We start from the raw sequence: 20,396 nt of genomic DNA on the forward strand, positions 1-20,396 counted from the left end.
CTTTTTTATTGGACTTTTTGACATTGATTGTTTTCCCCTCCTAAATAGCATGCTATTCATTCAAAATCTGTCTGATGTTTCCTCTTAGATAGACTAAGGTTATGCATTCCTGGTTAGAACATTACATAAGTGATGATGTGTCCTTTTCAGCGGGTATCACATCTAGATACAATACCTTTCATTGGTAATGTTAATTTTTATACCATCCACACAGGGTGTTACTTTCTTCAATGTATAGTAACTATATATTATTTTTCCTTATAAGCAGTAAGAAGTCTGTGGGAAGATATTTTAAGGCTATGCAAGTATTCTGCTCCTTATAAAATTTTCCTTTAAATTTAGTACCCTTTGATAATTCTTGCCTGAACCAATTTTTGCTTTGATGGTTACAAAGTATTTCTAATTCTAGTATTTTTTTCTATGCTTACTGGTTCACATGTGATATTCTGCTGCAAGAAACAACTTTCTTTCCTTTATTAATCATTGATACAGATAAATACATTTCTATTTTTTCAATAGTTTATAAATTATTACTCTTCTTAATTATTTTGCTGCTCAGATTGTCTTGGTTCCTGTGTTGTTGACATGCCTGCTTTTTTAGTTTATTTCTTTCAGTATTTTCATACTTTCTAGAATAACAACATGTTCTTTCTTTTATCATTTAGTAATGTCCTGAAAAATGACTCTATATTAGTTTATATGTGTGTTTTTTACATTGCTTTTATTGCTTTCAACAAGTCTTCTATTACTGGACAATTAGATGTTTTTTTTTTAATATCTACTATAATAGTGTGCTTCACTTGTGTGCATATGTTTTATATCATTGGAGATGTATTTTCAGGTTAACTTAGGAAGTGAAATTGCTGAACATAGTAGACTACTGTGGCTCTTATAACAGAAAACCATGAGCTGAGTCCTTAAACAGCAGAAATTTATTTTCTCAATAGTTTTGGAGACGAGAAATCCAAGATTAAGGTGCTGGCAGAAATGGTGAGTGATGAGGTCTTTCTTCCTTGCTTAGAGATAGCTGCCCTTGTGCTGTGTCCTTACCAGGCCTTTACTCTATGTTTACATCGTTCTGGTGTCTCTGTTTTACAAGAACCCTATTCCCTGTGGATGAGGCTCACACCCTTATAACCTCTATTAACTCTTATTACATCCTTGAAGGACTTATATTTGAATACAGTTGCCTTGGGGTTTTAGGCTTCAATAATAAAGATTTTGTGGGGACACAATTCAGTTTATAACAGTAGATCAAAGAATAATACTTAAATACTTTTTGTTTTATCAGATACTTCTTATAACCATAGGGTTTGTGTACCATTTGCATTTTTACCAACAGTGTATGAAAGTGCCTGTTTCCCCATACCCCCTCCAATAGAATGTATTGTGTTTACATGGTGAGGAGGTCTTTTTATGTGAGTGAAATTGTACATCTTCCTCTATGTTTGAGTTATTTTATATCTTTATTTTTGTAAAGTGTCTGTCTTTTGCCTGCTGTTCAGTAGATTTCTTACTCATTTTTTTCCTTTGATTATAAAAAGTTCTTTATATATTGAGTATTAAACCCTTATCCATATATGTAGTGATAAATATTGGAGATGTTATTTTCTAGTATATTGTTTCTTTATAATTCCCCCTCACCCCGACTGTTATTTTTCTTTGCTATTAAAAGTTTTCTGTTATTAGGTATACAAATGTATGTTGTTTCTTTTTTCCATCTGGATTTCGGATTTTAGTTCAAAAGTATTTTTTTTTTATATTCAGATAAAGGAGAACGTCATGTTTTCTTTCTGATCTGTATAGTTTTGTTTTTATATTTCAGTCTTTCATTTTGTATTTATTCTGTGTGTCATGCAAGGATTGGATATAATTGTGCTCTTTTTGCAAATGGCTGTTCATTTGCCCCCAAAATCTGTTAACAAAAAGCACATTTGCCTCAGTGACTTGAGATAGTGACTTCTAAGATTTCTGTGTGTAATCAGTGTTTTCATACTATAGGTTGAACGACCTTTGTGAAGTTTTATAGAAACAGTCAAATAAATATGGGGAAATGAGGCTCTCCCTGGTGACTCAACAGGTTAAAGTGCAGCACTGTGAAGCTGTCTACAGCCACTGCAGCATGAATTTGATCCCCCGCCTGGAGGTGACCCACATTGTGTGGCAGACCTCTTCTGACTCTTCCAGTGCTCCCATCAGCAATATATTTCACTTTCTTGATTGTGGCCTTTTATACACAAAGGTTTTTAATTTCTATAAAGTTTATCTGTTTTTTGTTGTTGTTGTTGCCCATAGTATTTGTGTCATGTCTTGAAAAACCAGTGTCAAGTTAGTGATCATAAAGATTTTCCCATTATTTTTAAAAAGATTTTATTTATGCATACAAGAACTGGGGGATAGGCCAGAGGTGCAGTGAAGGAGGGGGGGTGACTAGAGACAGAGTGGGGAGCAGAACAGGTGGATTTACTGAAATACACTGCTGAGGGGAGCGGTGGGTTAAAAAGAAATGGACTATTGGGCCATGTAGGTTAGCTCCCTGGTTAGGGATTGAACTCGTACTGCAGTGGCTGCTGACAGCTTCATAGTGCTGAGACTTAACCCCTTGTACCACCAGGGAAAACCTTTACCCTTATTTTTTGGTCTAAGTGTTATGTTTTTTAAAAAGATTTATTTATGCATACAAAATTGGGGTACAAGCCACAGGTGCAGGGGCGGTAAAAGGATTCACCAGAGACAGCGTGGGGAGCAGAACAGGCATGTTGACAAAGTACACTGCTGAAGGGACCAGAGGGCTGAGAGGTCTGGAGAGGTCTGCTGCACCATGTGGGTCAGCTCCTTGGAGGGATCAAACTCTTGCTGCAGTGGCTGCAGATAGCTTCATAGTGCTGTACTTTAGCCCACTGAACCATCAGGGAAGGCCCCAAGTGTTTATGTTTTTAACTGTTATATTAGGTAATGGATAGATCCACTTTGATACTATTTTTGTATAATACTAAGTGCGATCCATTTTCAGTCTTTTGCATGTGAGTATTCGGTTATCCCAAAGTCATTTGTTGAAAGACTCTTCTTGAATTGTCTCAACACTCTGAAAATCAATTAATCATGGATGTGTTGGTTTATTTCTGAACTGTCAAGCCTATCCCACCACTTTTTTTTTTTTCCTTTGATAACAGGATCATGGCGTCGACAGCACCATTTTCCAGAATCCCAAAAAGCTTCACCTAACTATTGGGATGTTGGTACTTTTGAGTGAACAAGAGATCCAAGAGACATGTGAAATGCTAAAGCAGTGTAAAGAGGAGTTCATCGAGTGAGTAATCATATGAATATAAAAGGATGGTCACTCTGTGTTGACCTCTTTCTGGTATCACAGACTTGTTTTTGAACTAATGAGCTGGTTGACATGGGAACAGATTTGTTGGTACAGCCATTTGTAACAGTAAAAATTGCATCATTGTCTAAAATATTCATTAATAGGGCAACCCATTCTTTCCTACAGAAGGGAATTCCCTTAATGATATATCAAACAGTATAGGTTATAGTGTTAGTATAGCATAGTATTAGTTTTCTGTGCTGTTAGAATACATTACTATAACCTTAGTGGCTTGAGATAATACAGACTTACTATCTTATGGTTCTGTGGGGTAGAAAGCTGAGAGGGATTTCAGTCAGCTAAATCAAGGTGTAGACAGAGTTTTGTTCCATTCCATAAGTTTTGGGGGTATAGCATACCTTGCCTTTAAAGTCCAGCTTCTTAAGACTACTTAGATTTCTTGGTAGTCCCTTCCTCTGTCTTCAACACTGACAGCGTTGCAAGCATTGCATCTTTCTGATCATTCTGTTGTCAGAACCCCTCTCCCTTTCCTTCATTTACTTGAAGGAAAAATTGTTGAAAAATGAAAACTGAGAACTGACTCACTTGAAAAAAAAAAAAGGTTTTTTAATTCAGCTGCATAATATGCAGAGCCTATACTCTTCTAACATGGCCTTATAGAAATGTGTTACCTAGTTTCTTAAGTAAAACATGATAAAAAGATTTAAACATTTTTTCTAGTTACTTTATATGTGAAACCATGTAATTTGATGACTTAATTGTGGCCCAATTGTTTTTTCCATAATTGTTTTGAAGATAGGTTTCTTGAGTTAATCTAGTTACCTAGTTCCTAAGCTGACTAGGTTTGCAGTCCACCTGTCCTTTTGAATCTCAAAAAACAACAGAGAATACTTATTTTTCTTGTTCTTTGCTCAGTGATGGGCATAGCTTTTCTGTTTTACCTAAAATTAAAAATAATTTGATGTTTGTAATTAGATATTTACTTATTTTTATGCATAAATTTATGTTTAACCTTTCAAAGCAGAACAACCTTCACTTGGTCATTCTGAGCATCAGTTTTGGGTTTTTTTTTTAAGATTTATTTATTTGTGCATACAGAACTGGGGTCAGGCCAGAGACTCAGGGGTGGAGAAAGACTTCACCAGAGACAGAGTGGGGGGCACAGAACAGGCAGGTCAACGAAGTACACTGCTGAGGGGAGCAGCGGGCGGGTCAGGAGAGGTCTGCCACACCATGTGGTCACCTCCAGGGCAGGTGGGAATCGAACTCATGCGGAAGTGGTTTCAGCTTCTTAGTGCAGTGCTTTAACCCTCTGCACCACCAGGGAGGGCCACAGTTCTGGTTTTTTAACTTATTCCCAGATCACTTTTTACTAAATGAAACCAAAAGCAGCTATATTTTCTTGACGGCCAGTGGTAAAATCCTGCTAAGAAAAAAAATATATATTTATAGAAAATACTTGTTTAGAGAAGTATTTGTTTTTTTTTACCTTATGAAAATCAGGTCAGAGATTTTTTAATCACTGAAGCTCTATACTGAGCTGTGGGAGGATTTAGCTGCGTTCTTCCCTTTTATGTCTTTTGGTGCCTTTTGTGATTAAATGTCAACTCTGAACCCTTGAAGTATGTCAGGGTGGTGTGCCTAGAGAATGAAGAGCAGCCTTAATGGTTCCGAAGAATTTTTAACATGACAGGATGAAAACCGTAATTGTAGTTTTCCAATTCAGCAAAGCTTTTGAAATAGGACAGTTACCCTGCCAAAAATCTGCAGTGCAGGCAAAAACTTTTTTGAAAATGCTCTTTTCAAAAAGATGGAAAGATTTGAAACTAACAAGTAAACAGACATTCTCAAACCTCTTTCACTTTGCTCTGTACTACACACACTTGTTTAAAAACATGTAATGCAAAATTAATTTACTTGTGAGAAGGAGGATAAGAAACAGAGGCCTTGTTTCCCTAAAAGGAAGAAATGTCTACTGGGAAACAAAAAATGCTTGAATTAAAGACTTGGTGAGTAAAATGCATCATCTGACTTTTTTTCCTTTTTGCTTTTTGCCTTCAACCTGTGTATATGTATACTTGGAAGAAGTGTCAATAAATACTTGCATTTCTTACCTGAATCTTTTATGATGTACAGATCCCAAATTGTATATAAAAGGTAAATCTTGAAAATGAATATATATACAACATACATGTACTTAGCCTCTGTTTGATTTGAGGGATTAAGTAAATGTGACTATGGGCAGTTGAATATTTGATTTAAATGTGGGGATGATTTTGGATTTTAAGAGGTGTTATCTGACCAGAAACAGAAGTTTGATTTCAGTTCTTAGGCTAATGGCTCATGTAGCTATATAGATTTTGAATGAATTATTCACAGTGTTCAGTAAATGCTGAAGCTCTAAATGTGTCCCTAGTGACTTTTCTTTGTGAGATGCTTTGAGTACACAACTAGTGTGATTGCTTTGAGTATATAGTCTGACAAATATATAGCACTTTTTTTTAGCTCCAGTATCATTCTACTTATGCCTAAGTGTTCCCAGTAGGCCTGAGGTAAAACCCAGTAACAAGTTAAAAAGGGACAAGAACAAGAAGAGAAAAAGGAGGAAAATAACTTGTGGACAAATGTTAGTTCCTAGTTGCCTCAAATATCACTTAATTGAAAAAGTAGGACTGGGCCCTCCCTGGTGGTGCAGCATGTTAAAGCACAGCACTAGGAAGCTAAAGCCACTTCTGCATGAGTTTGATCCATGCCCCAGGAGGTGACCACATTGTGCAGCAGACCTCTCCTGACCTGTCTGGTACTCCCCTTAACTGTGTACTTCATAAATCTGCCTGTTCTGCTCCCCGCTCTGTCTCTGGTGAATCTTCTCACTGCTCCTACACCTCTGGCCTGTACCCCAGTTCTGTGTGCATAAATAAATAAATCTTAAAAAAAAGAGAGAAAAGTAGGACCATTGATGTACCAGGAGGGATAGTTTGGTCATCAGACAAAGAGGATTTAACAAGCAAACAAATGGATTATTTCTGCTTTTTACTCTCCCTCTTGATAAATCCAAGGGGTAGGTAGAAAGAGTTTCTATTTCTACTCTTGTTTCATTTATTTATTTTGTTTGGTATTAATTCCAAGGTTTTGAGTTAGCTTATAGTGAGACCATATATAAAAAAGAAATGTTAAAGTCAGATCAGAAACCATAAAAATGGGGCCCTTCCTGGTGGTGCAACAGATCGAAGTGCAGCACTGTGAAGCTGTCTGCCAGGGAGGTGATCCACATAGCATGGCAGTCTTCTCCTGACTTGCCGGCTGCTCCCCTCAGCAGTATATTTCAGTACATCTGTCTATTCTGCTTCCCACTCTCTCTGGTGAATCCTCTCACCCTCCACACCTCTGGCCTGTACCTCAGTTTTTATGGGCATAAATAAATAAATCTTAAAAAAAAAAAAAGAACCATAAAAATAGAATGGGGATAAAATTCAGCCTGAAAACTAAGGTAAGGTCATTGTACTTGAACTTTAGCATTTAGTACTGTTCTTGGGCACCTTTATACTTGAATTAAATTCCCAAAAGAAACATACCAACTAGTTACAGTTCTTACCTGATCAAAAATAACAAGTTTTAAAAAAAGATTTATTTATTTATGTATACGGAACTGAGGTACAGGCCAGAGGTGCAGGGGCAGTGAGAGGATTTACCAGAGACAGAGTGGGGAGCAGAATAGGCAGATCTACTGAAATACACTGCTGAGGGGAGCAGCGGGCGAGACAGAAGTCTGCTGCACCAAGTTTAGCAATTTTTCGGGCTTGTGTTTTGGAATATCACACTTACGGCAAATGGCCACAGGGATACTTATGACCAAGGCTATCCTTTTTCTCAAATATCTGTCTAAAAATAGCTACTTAATTTCTTACTGAGAAAAGTTCTGATCTTGTATAATATTACAACCTTGAAGTTTCAAGGAAATCTTCACCTTTGGGATTCTTAGGCTACAAAGAAAATCTCTCTGACCTCAGTTCAATATGAAGAGGATGTTTTCTTTTGCTTTTTTTGAATTGTCTTTTGATGGATCCTAAAATTCCTTTGTCTTTGAGCCAGCACATTTCATTCAATAACATTTTAGGAATGTGTCCATATTTCCCACCACTTTATCCAGAACAGTTTCTCTGTTTTACAGTGGAACATCCAATCATGGTTTACTAGATATTTGTCCAATACTTTTTTTTATAGGTTCTGTTCCAGGTTTGGGGCTAATAGGAATGAATAAGATAGATAGGGTCTCTGGCCTTAGGATGTGTGGAGAAGGCTGTGTGGTGAGGTGAGTTGTATCTGGGTTTCAGCTTGGCACAGCAAGACCTCTCAGGTCACACTATGAAGGGTCTTGAGCAAAGCAGAATGGCAGGGTTTTATTACCATAGTAGTGGTACACAATAATTTTAGAAAAGCCAGAAGTTGCAGATAAATAAAATTATTGCTTGTAATCTTAATACTTAAATATAATTACCATTAACATAGTGGAGTATCTATAGCCATACATTTTTATAATTATATATGTATTTTTTTGTGGTGGAATAATTTACTTACACTAAATACACAGATCTAAAGTGTAGTTGATGAATTTCCATATATGTATGTCATCCCACAAAGCTCCCTCATTCTCATTTCCAATAAATTCATTTCATCCAGAAGTAACCTTTGTTCTGATTTCTCTTGTCATAGTTTAATTTTGCTTTAATGTCATATAAATAGAATCATCCAGTCTATACTTATTTGTGTTTGGCTTCTTTTGCATTTTTTAAATTTTAACTTTTTAATGGATGATACATTGAAATGATTCAAAATTTTAAAGGTATGGAGGATATGCAGTAGAGTTTTCTTCTTTCCCACTGCTATTTCCCTAGCTACCTGCTCCTCTCTATAGAGGCAGTCATGTTGCCTGTTTCTTTGTATCCTTTCTGAAATTTTAACTATGTTCAAGTAAATACATATGTATAACTGTTCTTAACCCCCATCTTTTGTATGTAGTAATATACCATATAGTTGTTTTATACATTTTTTTAAGATTTATTTTTATTTACCTATGCATATAAGAAATGGGTGTAGGCCAGAGGTGTGGGGGATGAGAGGATCCCCCAGAGACAGAGTGGGTAGCAGAACAAGCAGATCTGCTGGATATACTACTAAGGGGAGCAGCAAGTGAGACAGGAAATGTCTGCTGTGCCAAGTGGGTTAGCTTTCTGGCCATGGATCAAACTCATGTTGCAGTGGCTGGCCATAGCTTGATAGCCTGAGCCACCAGGGAGGCCCTGTTTTATACTTTTTATAAAATTTGAAAAGGTAATCATTTTGTATCAGTACTTGAATGCTCCCTTAATCCTGTATAGCTTACTTATTGGTCACAGTATTCTGATTTAATCAGTACCATGTAATTGGACATTGCAATCTTTTGCTATTCCAAACAGTGCAAAATTCTGTGCACAAGTTATTTCTCCGGGTATGAATTTATTTCTGTTGCATCATATTGGAAGGCACATATCATTTGGTTGTTTCTTTGTTGTTTGTGATAAACTTGATCTCTGGGTTCAGATATCGTCAGCTTTATTCATTGTTTATATAGAGTTCCTCTTGTAGGGATCCTTTTATGTCTTCTCCTTTTCCCTAACTTTTGGTGATTATTACCTAGATTTTTTTTTTCATCAGGACCTGCGAAATGGTGATAGTCTATTTCCATTATTGCTTTTGCATTTATCAGTTGGAATTCTGTAAGAATTTTCTTTTATGAGGGGCCTCCCTGATGGTACAAGGGGTTAAGTCTCAGCACTATGAAGCTAAGCTACCTGCAGCCACTGCAGCATGAGTTTGATCCCTAGCCAGGGAGCTTACCTACATGGTACAGCAGATCTCTCCTCTCACTCACTGCTCCCCTCAGCAGTGTGTTTCAGTAGATCTACCTGTTTTGCTCCCCGCTTTGTCTTTGGTGAGTCCTCTCACTCCAACCTTTTCCTTCCCCAACCCCCCCCCCCCCACACACACACAGTAACACCTGCATCTCTGGCCTATACCTAGCTCTTGTATGTATCAATCAATCTCTCTCTTTTTTTTAAAGGAACTTTCCTTTATGAACTATGATTGAATATGTAGCTGAGTTATTTCCTCAGAAATTAAATTTCTTGGACAAAGATAGTTTGAAACCTTTTTATAAATATTGCTAAAGTGCTCTTAAAGGTCTGAATGCTAGTCTACACCTCCACCATTATTGTATAAGAGAAATACTGTTTGCAATTTGTAGATACACTGAAGTAATACCTGAGAGTTGTAAAGCATAGTATGTCTTTGTCTATTAGAATTGTCATGGCTTGGCTTTTTCTTAGAGAGGACTAATAAACTACATTGGTATAAATAAAGTATGACTGTGTAAATACTTGTTTTTATAGTCTGTATGCATTGAAGATGTGTTAATTTTGAAATTTGAATGATAGATTGATGATGTTGGTAAAAAAATGAAACCCAACAACTTAAAGTTTTTAATCTTTGACCATGTGTATTAACCATGTTACTAAATATAATTACCATCTTACCTTAAACACTTAGAGAATTCTAATTTTTTCCTTTGCAGTGACATTGCTGGGGGCAGACCCCTGGAAGTAGAGATGGCAGGGATAGAGTACATGAATGATGATCCTGGTATGGTGGATGTTCTCTATGCTAAAGTGCATATGAAAGATGGTTCCAACAGGTATGTTTCTGGAATACTTTTTCGATCTTGAAAAATTTGAGGTGTCTACAATCATTCTTGGAGGTTCAGCTACTACTTTTGATTTCTTAGGGGAATATTATTTTATAAAGAACATCAATTTTTTTTTAAGTAAGCTAATACCTTAAAAGAGGGATTTGTTGTGGGAAAAACGATCAGATTTTTAGTGATAATTGAGTATCCAAATATAGTGGATCCAGATAACTTCACATTTGGGAACTCAGTGCTTTCTTCATGTTTTCAGGATAATAGGAAACAGAAGAATGGCATATATATAGGATGGTAGTTTCAAAAGTGACACATGCAGATCTCCTGAATACTAGAACAAAATGGCAGTGGTAATTTTGGTAAATTCATCGGGTTACTAGGGTTAAATTTATCTACATAAAATGCTTAGAATAGTGGTTGGCAATTAACATCATTAAAACATACATTAAAAAATGTTTACTATTTTTAATTTTTTTATTATCACAACTAAGATATTTCTGAGGCCAGTCTAGGCATCCAGAGCCATTTTCAATATCAGTATATGCAAGGCATTAAGTGAACAGAGGGTCCCAACTTGAATTGGAAATTCTTCTCATTTTTTTTTTTTCCAAATTAGAACAGAATAGAATGAAATGCATGCTGAAATCAGAAATCCTCTAGAGAAAATCTTAAGTCTCTAGGTAGGCCTTCAAATTGATTTGCTTTCCTATAAGCTTTCTTAAGATTTTTCTTATCTCAATTTGAATTGATAGTTCTAATTAACTCTTATTTTAATTCATTTGGAAGTCAATTTTGAGGGGAAGGAAGAGAAAAATGGCATAGAACCAGTGGTGTGTGGGGTGTGTGTGTGTGTGTGTCTTTGGGACCAGATTTATCTTTTCCAAGACAGTTGGCATGTGCCTAAAGAGCATACTATGACCCTGCTGTAAAAACTAGGGGTACAGTATGACTTCACAGGAGATCATATGCTAAGACATCCCAAAGCCTCATTATTTTGTATTCCAAGCAATAACTGTCCAAATGCCTTTTCTGTGTCAGAGGATTACTATGTATGGGATAGAGGAATACGTGGAGTAGTTTACTTTTCAATTTTTGTAAGCAGAAACTAATTATAAGGTAGTAATTCTAAAATTCTTTGGTCTCATATCTCTTTAATTTCCTAAAAATTGCCTCAATGAGCTTTTATTTACATGGGCTATATTTGTTCGATATTTACCTTACTAGAAATTAAAACTGGGCAATTTAATATTTGTTAATTTGAAGCAGTAGTAATACAATAACTTATTATTTGTATAAGTAACACATTTTTATTATTTCTTTAATTAAAAAATTAAGATTTATTTTTATTTATTCATGTGTACAAGAATTCAGACGTAGGCCATAGCTTTAGGGTAGTGGGGAGGGTGCGAGGAGGATTCACCAGAGACAGAGTGGAGAGTAGAACAGGCTGATCGACTGAAATACACTGCTGAGGGGAGCAGTGGATTTGACAGGAGAGGTCTGATGATTTGTGTGGGTCAGCTCCCTGGCCTGGGATCAAACTCTTGCTGTAGCATAGTACTGAGATTTAACTCCTGCATCACCAGGAGGCCCAAGTAACACTTTTATTTTACAAAAAAAAAAAAAAAAAATCACTATTTTCTAAGCCAAAGATTTTTATGAGAATTTTACTTTAGGTGATTTCCTATAATAGATATACATGTAGGTTCTCAATGTTTAACACTTGAAATTTATATAATGTTCAAATAAAAAATTTTTTAATGCATATATAATGCTATCTCAGATGTTTCTACTAATTCTAACAGACTGTATTTAACTCACCTTGTTTAGAGAATTGATATAAGCACTCAAAAAAACGTAGTGAGAAAAATAGGCATTGTTTCCCATTTCTGTAAATATCTTTAATAGAAGACTGCTGGAGACATTGTCAATCAGCATGCGTGCGAGACTGGGGGCATCAGGGGCTAGGTCACACAGGTAGGAGCTGTGGACCTGCTGATTTCTTGGAAGCACGAGCCAGAGTTTTCTGTCCTTCAGTGGTTCTCCAGACCATTTCATAGGAATGTCTTTTCCAGCTTTGGATCACAATTTATTACTGAGACATGAACTCAGCTGAGAGGGTCATAAAAAATTTGAGTAGAAAAATGGCAGAGGACAACACATGTCAGAATGGTAAATATTGTGAAGATTGTTTGGGTTCCATGTTTATGCATGTATCTGTACTGAGTCATGGTATAAATTATGTCTGCAGTCAATAAAATTCAAATTCTTTTGTGCTAAAAAAAAAAAAGCTACTATTTAAACCATTTGAAAGTATGCCATTCAGTGGCATTAAATACATAACAACGTTGTGCAACCATCACCACTGTCCAGTTCCAGAACATTTTTATTATTGCCACTTTCCATTCTTCACTACCTCCATCTCTCTTTTCCCAGCCCCTGAGTAGCACTAGTCATTAATTGTCCATGTGTTTGACTATTCTGGATATTTCCTATAAGCAGAGCTACATAAGGTGTCCTTTGGTGCTTGGCTTCTTTTAGTCAGTATGTTGTTTTCAAGGTTTATCTATCTTGTAGCATGTATTAGTGCTTCAGTCCTTTTTATGGCTAAATAATACTCCCTTGAATGAAGATACCACATTTTGTTTATAAGTTGATACACATTTGAATTGTTTCCACCTTTGGGGATTCTTATTAGAGCTGTTTGCAACTCTTATGGGATGACTCATGTCTTTTTTTTTTTTTTTTGATAAAAGATTTATTTATTTATGCACACAGAACTGGGGTACAGGCCAGAGGTGCAGGGGTGGTGAGAGGATTCACCAGAGACAGAGTGGGGAACTGAACAGGCAGATCAACAAGGTACACTGCTGAGGGGAGCAGCGGGTGAGTCAGGAGAGGTCTGCTGTACCATATGGGTCACCTCCAGGGTGGGGATCGAACTCATGCTGAAATGGCTTTAGCTTCTTAGTGCTGTGCTTTAACCCACTGCACCACCAGGGAGGGCCCCATGTCATTAAAACATATCATAGACATGGTTTTTATTTTCTTGACTAACTTTATAATTTTATAAGCAAAATAGTCACTCAGTTTGACCTCTATTTGTTTCCTTCTGTTATGGGAATTATGTAATTTTTTGTTGATACTCAGTATAAACTTTACTGTTTTAAAGCTTAAATCTGTGCTAACCTCTGGATACATAGTTAATATGAAACTACATGGAAAATTTACATAGGATTACAGTGTTTCACTAAATAAAATACTGATTTATTTTTCTAATCTATGGATTCAAATATATATATATATATATATATATTTTTTAAAGATTTATTTATTCATTCATACAGAACTGGGGTACAGGCCAGAGATGCGGAGGGTGAGAGGACTCACCAGAGACAGAGCCGGGAACAGAACAGGCAGATCGACAAAGTACACTGCTGAGGGGAGCAGCGGGCGGGTCAGGAGAGGTCTGCCACGCCATGTGGTCACCTCCGGGGCAGGCGGGGATCGAACTCATGCGGAAGCGGCTTTAGCTTCTTTGTGCTGTGCTTTAACCCGCTGCGCCACCAGGGAGGGCCCAGGATTCAAATATATTTTAATATATAGATGGCATGGACTCCACAGTTTTGATTTACTGTTTTTGATGACTTCCAGAGCTGAAAAGAGGAGTCACAGGGAAAGAATGATAAAATCATTATTTTGAAATGTTTCCACTGAATATGTTTACCTTTAGCTTTAATGGTTAGATCCTTAATTTGTGGGAGGTCTTCAAGTATGGAGAAGAATAGGAAGTTCTAAGATTGGAAGAAAATAAGAACTATAGAAGTCAATATCTTCTGAACATAGTTCTTAACTTCTACATACCTAATGGAAGGATAAGGGATCCAAAGGTGAATATATTCTTTATTTTCCCACAGACCAAACTCCTAAAATTTTCTAGTTTTTCTGTTGTCAAGATTTTGTAAGTCAATAAACCAAGAACATATTTAAATAATTCCCATTTCTCTTACTGCTTTGCTTTCTCTTTTCTATTGCCCATTCCTCCTTCATAATGTGAGTGTGTTATTTCAAAGAGATTTATAAATCTATTTATAAAAAAAAAAATCCCTTCCAAGATTTATAATGTCTAAGGAACTTATACACCTCTTACGTAATTCAATTTAAAAACTATTTGAATGCCTCCTTATGGAAGTTATTTTGCAAGGCAGTACAAATTGATGTACAATTGAAACATGGCCCTGTTTTCAAGGAGCATTCAATCTTTTTGTTTGTTTGTTTTTCTTTGTGTAAAGAGACACTGCTCAATCCAAAAGGCTGTGGTAAGAAGTCATGTGGTAGAAAAATACAAATGCTTAACTTTTGATGTATAATTTCATTTATTTTAAATCAAAGAATCCCTTAAACTGAAGTACCTGATCTTTAAAAGGATCACTTAGATCTACTTTTCTTATGGAACATAGAGGTGGAGCACAGTGTAAACACACTTACACATTCTTAGGTTTAGTAAAGCATAACTGGGGGAGTAATTTCTGGAAACGTTTTGCTCATTACTTGATAGACAGATGCTGCTGTGACTTAAGCTTTGAACACAGTTACTATTCTGTTCTCTTACTCCCTATTCTCCCAGAAAAGTGGCTTTCCCACATTTTGCTTAAAATATGAAGCCAAGGCCCTCCCTGGTGGCGCAGTGGTTTAAAATGCAGCACTATGAAGTTGTCCACAGACACTGAAGCCTGAGTTCGATCCCTGGCCAGGGAGCTGACACACATGGTATGGCAGATCGCTCTGTCCCTCCCACTGCTCCCCTCAGAAGTGTATGCCTGTTTTCCTCCCCACTCTGTCTCTGATGAATCATCTCACCCTGCATTTCTGGTCTCTGGCCATCTCTGGTCCATTCTTATATGCATAAAATAATAAATCTATAAATAAAAATACTTTTTTTTTTTTAAAGAAGCACGAAGCCAGCTCATTGACTTATTTCCTTATTCTTTCACAATCTACCTAGTCTTATCAACTCCACTCCACTGGATTTTACTATTTCTGAAAAATGGTACATATGGTTTCTAAAAACACTAATCCCATTACTTATGCTTGAGACTGACTATTCCTTCTTAACATCTCAAAACCTTGCCTCCAAGATTATTCCACCATGTGGGACACCCTTTATTCTCAGAGGATATGGATCCTTTATCCATTTTTCCTAATGCCCAAATCTAAGACATGCAGCACAGGAAGGTGATGCAGAGAGGTAAAAAAAAAAAAAAAGGGATAGAGGAGCACAACAGACGATGATAGTTCACAGGTGCTGGAGTGGTGAGAGAATTATGGGGACTACACTTGGGGTGAGATATCAAATATTGTACAAAAGTGAACGATGAGGTAAGAGAATAATATATATATATGTCTATATATAAACAAAAGAAAAAATAGAATGGGGTAGGGTCGGTCAAGGAAAATCTCATTGAGGAATTGATTTTGAATTGAAATCTAATGGAGTGGGGGTTTGCAGGCAAAAGGTGATGGGAAGGCTGTTCTCATCTTTCGTTCTGTGGAAAAGAATAGTGCAAAAATGCTCAGGGATGAAAAAGGCTATCAAGTTCTTGACACAAATGAGGCATAATGAGGGAGAGAGGAAGGGTGACATGAGATGGCCATATGAAAAACTTAAAGAAGTTGAACTTTGCAATCTATTAGAGAGGGAAAAACAATTAAATGAAAACAGAAAAAATAAAAAGAAATTCATTTCAAGATAAATCTTAGTGGAGCAGCAGAACACTAAAAGTCAAAGAGAAAATCTTTAAAAAAGACACCTAAGAGGGATAACAATTATAAAGACAGGGAACTTTTCAGGAGCAACAATGGAAGCCAAATGACAGCAAACTATTTTCTATAGAAAACAGCTGTTAACTTAGGAAAAATCTTTAAGGAAAAAAGGTAAAATAAAGACTTTATAGGTGAACAAAACCAGAATTTATTACTATGTGATATCTGCAGTGAAGGAACTTCTGAGGAATGCATAGTCATGTATTGCTTAATCTATCAATATGTTCTGAGACATGCATTGTCAAGCAATTTTGTCATTGTGTAGAGTACATTTAAATTAACCTAATAGGCGTAGCCTCAAATTGTACACCTAGCGTGTTTGTGTGTGTGTGTGTTTGTGTGTGTGTATGTCTGTTGTTGACCCCATGCACTGCCTGACTGTATTTCAGGAAAAGGAAAATGAATTATGTAGGGGAGCAAAAAATCTACCACCCCAAATATATCTTTGGCAAAAGGTTGATTTCATGGGTGGGCTTCTGAAGAATGAGTGGAGGTTACTTTTGAAAAAAAATATTTGCAGGTAAACTTATCAAAGGGTATGTAGTAGGAACACCTAATCTCTTTTTTCCTCTTCAGTGGAAAAGGCAGAACTTATCTGCATACACTTTTCTGCTGTGCCTGTCCTGGTAATGTTCCTATCTGACCTTCCCTTTCTCCAATCCTCCCCTGCTCTGTTCTCTTCTCCCCATCTCATGTCCTTCTCTTTAACTAAGCTATTTAAGATGGCATCTGAAGCCACAGGGGTGGCTTATTCAATCATATACTACATCTCTCCCATATGTAAAGGAGACATATATGTTATTATTAAACTTCTTTTTGGCTTTTTCTCTTATCAGTGTCACTGGTGCTTATTTGTTTATTTGACAGCCTAGAAGAACCCAGATGGGTTTAGGGTAATTTCCTTTGTACCCTAAAATTCAGAAATTGTGAAAGGCAAGGGTGTTTGTAGAAGGAAACGTGAATATATATATAATGGCAGACACTGTCTCTATAAAATACACTTTGGGATAGTTTTAAAAATTATAGAACTAGCACTGTTTAGCTAAGAACAACTAACGATATGTAAATCAGGACTAAAAAGAATTCTGGAGTTTGAAGTATTCTAAGTTTTTTTATTAGTTGGGAGAGGGTTGTTACGATACTATCAAACTTGTTAAGCTTAATGGGCATAGTAAAAAATTTAAATTAAGTGTAAAAATGGAGTATATAGATATAAAAAAATAGAGTGAAAAGGAACAAATACAATTCAATACAAAAAATGGAAGTGGAAATTAAATTTCAAGATCAGAAAAAGTTCAAGACTGAAAGGAAAAAGATATACTAGATAAATATAGGAGAAAATTGACATAGCTGAATTAATATGTAACATGATAGATTTAAAAAATGCATTTTTAGTAATAGAACTATTACATAATGATTAAAGTTTACCAATAATAATCCTAAAACTATGTGAATCTAAGAGAATGTCCTCAAAGTAGATTAAGCCAAATTTGTATAATATTTATTGGAAAGAAATTGAGAAATCCATTATAAGAGATTACAGAATATCTTTCAGTTATTAGATCAAGCAGAAAATCAATAAAGGCACAGGTAACTTGTTAACAGTTTAGTAAATTTAAATCACCATCTTTCGAATCATATACTCAGCATTTATACAATTCACATTCTTTTCAGGCACTTGGAACGGTTGGGAAAAATTGAGTATATAGTAGATCATAGAATGTAATACTTAATAAATTTTACAAAATCACATTTTGTACATGTGGTATCCTATATTATTAGATTTCCTGGTGTTACTGCAACTTTGTATTCCTGAGATCAGTCAACTTAGTCTTAATGGATCATATTCATCTGACTTCTATACTCTGTTTTCAGAAAACTTAGAAATCACCTTTCTGATCAGAAATAGAGTTATCTACAGTGATGAGGTTATTAGAAATTATAAGTATGCTTAGCAAGGTAACTGACTATAAAATTAGTATAATAAAATTATTGTTTCTCTATATACCAGCAACAAACAGAAAACATTTTAACATCTTTAGTAACAACAAAAACTATGAGATACTTTGGGAAAAGTAATTATAAATCATTAACAATTTAAAATATATAAATTAATTATAAGTCAACTAAGAGACTGCCCATGTCTGGTGATAGACTTAGTTTTACAAAGATGTCAGTTCTCCCCAAATGATTCCATATAAATTTAATGCAATTATATAATATATATGTGATTGAAATGAAAAGCCAGGAAAGGAAGGGTTTTAAAAGCCATTACAGTAATCTAGCTGAGAAAGTTTGAACTAGAACAGTAGCAATAAAAATCAGTAGATGGGCGCAAGACTAGTACAATCATTTTGATATGGAAGTTTTCCGAAGGTAGAGTGTAGGAAGTCAGATGAGTATGATCCATTATGACTGAGTTGGTTTATCTTAGGAATACAAAGGATGAAATAACACTAGGAAATCTATTAATATCCTATTCAATAGATCAAATTACAAAGGCTTATCTAAATAGGCGTTCCCTGGTGGCAGCGGGTTAAAACACAGCACTAAGAAGCTAAAGCCACTTCCCTATGAGTTCGATCCCCGCCTGCCCCAGAGGTGACCACATGGCGGCGGCAGACCTCTTCCGGCCCGCCTGCTACTCCCCTCAGCAATGTACTTCATAGATCGGCCTGTTCTTCTCCCCACTCTGTCTCTGGTGAATCCTCTCACCCTCCCCATCTCTGGCCTGTACCCCAGTTCTGTATGAATAAATAAATAAATAAATCTTAAAAAAAATCTTAAAAAAAAAAGGCTTATCTAAATAAAGGCTTTTGCTGAAATTCAACACATATTTTTGCATTTAAGGGCTTTCAGAAAATAGAAATAACTGTTGCCAAATATGATAATTATCTACTTTAAACACGAATTAACAATTTTATTCAATGGTAATTTATTAGGTTATTTCATTATAATCAGAAATAAAACATGGTTGCCTGCAGCAACCATTAATCTTAAACATATTGTTTTGTAAGTTCTATTGAATACTTAAGCTATTAAATAGAGACAGTTGGAAGGAAGACCAAAAAATATAATTCATAGATCTAATAGTCTACTTAAAAAAGCTTTCAGTATAAGTGGTAACAAGTGAATGGACAAAGAGAAATAACTATCACAGTGTCAGATACTTTGTTACAGACACCAGGAGGGATGTAAAATTGGATAAAATGACCTTTACCACGGATCTTAAATCTAAAAACAAATCTATTAAAGTAATTTTTAAAGCAGACTAAGTCCACACTTGGTAAGTGACATGAGAAGGTTATGATGGATAAAAAAGTATAAATTAATACAAACTTCCCAGAAAGCAAGTTGGAACTTAATACCAAGAGTTTTATTTCATACTTATACTTGCTAACTCCTGCAGAAATTTACCTAATGAAATTAATAAAATTTGTGGGCAAGTATTTAAATGTGGACATATTTATGATAGTATGTTAGCAGTGGAGACTGGACATAATTAAATAATTCCTTAAAATCACATTGGTGGAAAATAAACTGTGGAATGACATGGATTGACTAAATGTTATGTCTTGGAAAAATGGAAAATATTCACTTTGGAGTGTTATGTAATAAAAACAGATAACAAAGCAATTTTTCCCTTTCAAAAATAGGAAAAAGAGTAAGAGAAAAAAGTTATTTAACGTGAATACATAAAAATTATCAATAGCTATTTCTGAGTAGCAAGTTGTATTTTTTCCTTTTAACTTATATGAGCTTTTTTTTTTTTTTAATGCTGGTATACAGACACATATTATACTTATTTAGGTATACTTGATATGTTGGCCATGTCAGCATCAGTAGTAATTAGTACATGTTTGTAAGTGGTAAAATTATGGTTTGATCTGGTTCAGCTTGACTGTAAATCCTGGGCTTATAACTTGGTAGAAAAAGGAGGTTATAAATAATTGGGACAGACCACTCTTGAGAAATGTAATTTATATTGTTTTATGTTGTAATATTTATATTGTAAATATAATTTCACAAGTATGCTGCAGCCACATTGTATCATCTCAAAATTTTTAAGTTCTTGAGAAATATTCATTGGTTAGAACTAAATTGAACTGGGGGTGGGGTGTGGGCCTCAAGGGAACCCAAGCAAAAGTCTGGAATTTGCACTTGTTGGGTATTGGTGACATACAGTCCAACTTCGTGAGGATGGCTATGGGCTGCTTGCACTTTGTAGCACTTCTAGGCTTCTGAACTAAAAGTTTATAAATTTAAGTCATTAATAGTGTTTGTTTTCAAACATAGGTAAACACTATCTAAATGAATAATTTTCTCACAGCAACCTCATGAGGAACAAAGAATCACAAAGTTTTGTGATTCTTAGTCAGATAGGAAAGAACCAATGAAGAGTAAGAATTGAAAAACTAGACTGACATTTTGTCAAATGTATTATCTATAACATCAGCCTGGCAACTTGCAGATTGTGCCAAGGACTTTTTTTTTTTTTTTTTT

At 35.5% G+C, this 20,396-nt stretch overlaps 1 protein-coding gene across 4 annotated transcripts in view; it reads left to right on the plus strand.

Annotated features, from left to right (window-relative positions):
- The window catches only part of ASCC1 (activating signal cointegrator 1 complex subunit 1), a 99,648-nt gene that overhangs the window by 30,276 nt on the left and 48,976 nt on the right, over positions 1-20,396 (plus strand). For all 4 annotated transcript variants that reach the window (XM_012723578.1, XM_012723575.1, XM_012723577.1 and 1 more), the window contains exons 6-7: positions 3,174-3,310; positions 9,945-10,064. In XM_012723578.1, the coding sequence (XP_012579032.1) occupies positions 3,174-3,310; positions 9,945-10,064 (257 nt within the window). The remainder of the gene's footprint in view (positions 1-3,173; positions 3,311-9,944; positions 10,065-20,396) is intronic.

The sequence above is a fragment of the Condylura cristata genome, unplaced genomic scaffold (genome assembly GCF_000260355.1).
Source record: "Condylura cristata isolate star-nosed mole 26May11 unplaced genomic scaffold, ConCri1.0 scaffold00011, whole genome shotgun sequence".
Classification (NCBI taxonomy): domain Eukaryota; kingdom Metazoa; phylum Chordata; class Mammalia; order Eulipotyphla; family Talpidae; genus Condylura; species Condylura cristata.